Source organism: Amphimedon queenslandica, unplaced genomic scaffold, assembly GCF_000090795.2.
Source record: "Amphimedon queenslandica unplaced genomic scaffold, v1.1 AMPQUscaffold_12790, whole genome shotgun sequence".
NCBI lineage: Eukaryota > Metazoa > Porifera > Demospongiae > Haplosclerida > Niphatidae > Amphimedon > Amphimedon queenslandica.
Window position 1 is genome coordinate 1 of NW_003546974.1, and position 4,115 is coordinate 4,115.

Consider the following 4,115-nt stretch of genomic DNA (forward strand, 5'->3'; position numbering starts at 1 on the left):
GATTATATTTTCATTTAGATTAATTTTAGATTTAGATTTTGTTCCTTTGCTTAGTTTAAATTGTTGTGTTCTTTTGACTTTTGCTTTTAAATTTTTGAAGATTTTATTTTAAATTTTAAAGGGTCTCAAGTGTCCGGAAATGTACGGGAACTGCTAGCCGTTTTTAGTGTGGGCGCGCGCATGCGCAGAAGGAGCACGTGAATTAAAATGGCTGACGTGAAAGAGGTAACACTATGATTATCCTTTAAAACACTCCTTTTATCGTGCCCTATAGAATGGGGAAAGTGAATCAAAAAAGAGAAGAAGAGGATTTGATTCAGGAGTGGATGAAAGTGAGATAGTTTTCTAGAAAATTTGATGGTTGAAAATAAATTAATAATAATTTTGTCTGCGTCATTTATCTCTCTCTCCCAAGCATACAATTACCTGATATTATTATATTACACTACATATGTATCTCTTTTTTTTCTTTTTTGTTTGATATCGCCATTTTGTCACTATAAGGCTAACAGAGCGATTAAAAAAGGAGGAAGAGAATCACACATTGACAGTGATGGGCACTTTTCTCTCATTAATTAAATCATTCGTAATTAAATTTTAATTTCTCATTTATTGCAATTCTTCACTTAATATTATTAAAATTATTTCACATCATCGATATGTAAGAATTGGGATGTACATGTGTTATGAGAATTTTTAATTTTTCTTTTTTTTACATGTTTTTTATTTTTGTACCTGCACATTTTGTGGGTGGAGTTTTCTATTTTTAACCCTTTTGCTTTTAGTGCCGGAGATGGAGCAGACGGGGGAACTGGTGACACCTGCTACCCTCCCAAAGCTGGACAGCAATCAGAGACATGCCCTCAGCTTAGCAAAGAAATACGCTCAAGAAATTACAGCAAAACATGTGAGTTAATTTAAATGGGTGTGGTCAATCAAGTGGGTGTGGTTTGTAGTTATTTTGAGTTATAGTTTGATCCAAATTTTTTCAATAAATGTACATGTATTTGTTGGTAGCTTTTTTTAGTAACGTGTTATGTCATTTTGTATCTATTTTTAGCAACAAGCGAAGCAGAGTGAAGTACAAGTTCAGCAGATGCAGTCATTGCAGGAGGCAGCCAACCAGCAAAGAGCACTACTACTCATGAGCCGGTGAAATTATTTTACTCTAAATATTTATGTTCAAAAATGACTCTTGAGAGAATTCTAATGCAATTGTTAGTACAATTAATCATTGGTACACAATTTGTACGTATTGAATATAATAATTATAAATTAACAGTATAGCCTTTTTTTATAGTGTGCATGCATGTACATGTACTTGTCATTAATTCAACTATTGTGTTACTGTATAGGATATACTAGTAATAATGATTGGTCTACTAGTATAATACCTCTGGACCAGTATCAAGAGAAACTTCAAGAAAGGAGAAGAGAATGGGAAGCATCTCAGCCTGTTCAACCTGAGGATAGAAGAGAATCTCACTGAACGTTTTCTGCTACTGAAAAACAGCATCCAGCAATATCTGCATGTAAAATAATTATTTCAATAGTATATTTTAAGTTTTTTTTTCATTGAGTAATAAATTTTATTTCTGATGACAAAAAAGTTAACAATGCCACACCTTCATAATGGCAGCCAAAGCACTAGCCTGGCTACGCAAAAGCAAAGCACCAGGTCAGTATTTTGTTTATACTTGATTATGACTCGTGTGTTGTTACTATTAGTGTATCATTCAGTTACTGTTACCTCTTGTTATCTATAGACTATCAACCAGTGGAGAGGAATAGTCACTCCACTCGTCCACTGTACGGGTAGGAGACTACCTGTACATGTGGGGTGGGGACCAGCCTGATCTCCCTGAAGTGCATAATAATGAAAAGAAGAAATCAATGTGTTCTTTGATGGAGGTGTGTCACCTAAGGACTGGTACCTAGGTGGGAGCAGAAACCCACCACTGGTAACCATCCACTGGGTGTTGTTAGCTATGCAGCTGCTGCCATTGGAAGGGAAATATTTTATTTCGGAGGGGATTGTAATCATGGTGACTGTTATCATAATAGTTTATGCAGGTAAACATAATAGTTACTGATAAATAATTATTATATATTTTTATACAGTTTTAATGTTGATACCTTCAAATGGAAGGAACTCTCTCCTACTACATCTCATCATGGTCCTAGGATGAAGCACCTCTGTGACATGATAGCAATAAAAGTGAACAGTGAGGACTATCTTGTAGTAGTCGGAGGATATGGATCAACTTCTAATAACACACCCAAACAACCTGGTGCCCAGTACAGTGAGATTGAAGATATATTTTCTATTGAAACTAATCAACGATGCAATGAGATTCATTTCTATAAACTCTCAACAGGTCAGAGCACATACAGTTTATATTAATATAATGAAGTATTGTTATTTGGTGGTTCTCCACTCAGACTGGTTGCATTGAGAATTGCTTACTTGTTTGTTCATGGTTGTCACTTCTAATTATTTGATAATATGATCAAAGAAATATCACCTAGTTTGCTCCACCCAATGCATTCCATTCACACTAATTATTATTATTGATATTTTTAGGACAATGGATATCACCGACTGTCACTGGAGACAGACCACCTCCTATTAATAGCTTCACTTTAACATCAATTAATAATTCCAGTGCTATATTATTTGGAGGTTTCACTGCTAATGGAGACAGTAACAATGTATATATTCTTAATTTTACTGATACATCAGTGGTGAGTGTATTATTATTAGTATAATTACATTAATTATTAATTAATAATGTATTGTATGTGTGTATTATTATTCACAACACTGAGTGTGTGGAGTAATTGCATTGTAAATTTTATTTTATTATTTTAGAATTGTTCAAAGTTATCTAGTCCTGGACAATCCGTACAATGGCCTAAGGAAAGAAGTGCTCATTCCAGTGTATTGATTAACACTAGCTCAGGACCACACCTACTAGTGGTGGGTGGAACAGCAGGGTTATTTGTTTCTATTTCTGATATTTGGATATTTGATACTAACAATAAATCATGGAAGGAACTGGTAAGTATATTATAATATAATAACAATACATCATAACTGGTTATTATTATGTACTAGTAATCAAGTATTGTACTTATGTATGTTATACTGTATAATGTAAATAATTAATAATTACTGAAAAAATGGTTTACATTAATAATACAACACTATATTGGTTTAAGGTGTGGCTTATAGTTTGTGGGTGTGGTTTGTAGATTTTGACATTTTCTTTAATGTAGCAAAATAAATATACAAGATTAAGAAATTGATATTTAATCTATCAATTATTAATTGTCATAGGATAATGTACCAGACGATGTCACTGATAGATGGCGTCATTCACTTTTAGTTTGGAGTGTGACTCCAACCACTAACTGGATAATTGTGTTTGGAGGAATGCAAATCATTTCACTAATAAGTGATCCAGCAGTTATTTAACTCAGTGAGTACATGAAAGTATATTAGTAACTGATATAAAATTATTATACTGTATTATACATGTACATGTACATGTACTTGTCATTAATTCAATTATTGTGTTACTGTATAGGATATACTAGTAATAATGATTGGTCTACTAGTATAATACCTCTGGACCAGTATCAAGAGAAACTACAAGAAAGGAGAAGAGAATGGGAAGCATCTCAACCTGTTCAACCTGAGGATAGAAGAGAAATAGACCGTCTGACACGTGTACTACAAGAAAGGGAAAGGGAACTAGAGGAGGAGAGAAGAGAAAAGGAACAAGTTAGAAACAGACTACAGCAACAACTTCAAGGAAGAGAACGACAACTTCAACAAGCACAGCAACAAGGACAAGAAAGAGAGAGGCAGGCCAGAGAAAGAGAGCAGGATCTTCAACGACTGCTTCAAGAAAAGGAGAGACAAATTCAAGAAGCACAGCAACTTCAGTCAAGAGAGAGAGAATCTCAAGAAAGAGAGCAACAGCTTCAAAGGCAAGTAGAAGGTGGCCAGCAAAGAGAACAGGATCTTCAACGACAGCTTCAAGAAAGAGAGCAACAGCTTGAGGAAAGAGAGAGAGAGTTCCAAGAAAGAGAGAGACAACTTGAAGAGC

General features: G+C 34.4%; 2 protein-coding genes across 5 annotated transcripts; both read left to right on the forward strand.

Annotated features, from left to right (window-relative positions):
* The first annotated feature begins 160 nt into the window (after positions 1-160).
* On the forward strand, positions 161-1,793 carry LOC100636047 (poly(U)-binding-splicing factor half pint-like). Of its 4 annotated transcripts, none has more exons than XR_002187222.1 (6): positions 161-225; positions 275-332; positions 505-907; positions 1,061-1,152; positions 1,356-1,678; positions 1,767-1,793. XR_002187222.1 is itself a non-coding variant. In XM_020002975.1 (5 exons), the coding sequence occupies exons 1-5, from the start codon at positions 208-210 to the stop codon at positions 1,487-1,489; spliced, it is 393 nt and encodes a 130-aa protein (XP_019858534.1). In that variant the 5' UTR covers positions 163-207; the 3' UTR covers positions 1,490-1,633. The 4 variants fall into 4 exon arrangements, 2 of the variants coding, with proteins under 2 accessions (XP_019858534.1, XP_019858535.1); XR_898181.2 differs by lacking the exon at positions 1,767-1,793 and having other exon boundaries at positions 165-225; positions 505-586; positions 786-907; positions 1,356-1,395; XM_020002975.1 differs by lacking the exon at positions 1,767-1,793 and having other exon boundaries at positions 163-225; positions 786-907; positions 1,387-1,633.
* Positions 1,794-1,818: 25 nt separating this feature from the next.
* LOC109586770 (kelch domain-containing protein 1-like) lies at positions 1,819-3,630 on the forward strand. The gene is made up of 6 exons (XM_020002977.1): positions 1,819-2,073; positions 2,122-2,378; positions 2,585-2,745; positions 2,873-3,061; positions 3,341-3,482; positions 3,591-3,630. Exons 2-5 carry the CDS (start codon positions 2,186-2,188, stop codon positions 3,476-3,478), a joined length of 681 nt encoding a protein of 226 aa, XP_019858536.1. The 5' UTR covers positions 1,819-2,073; positions 2,122-2,185; the 3' UTR covers positions 3,479-3,482; positions 3,591-3,630.
* The last annotated feature ends 485 nt before the right edge of the window (positions 3,631-4,115 follow it).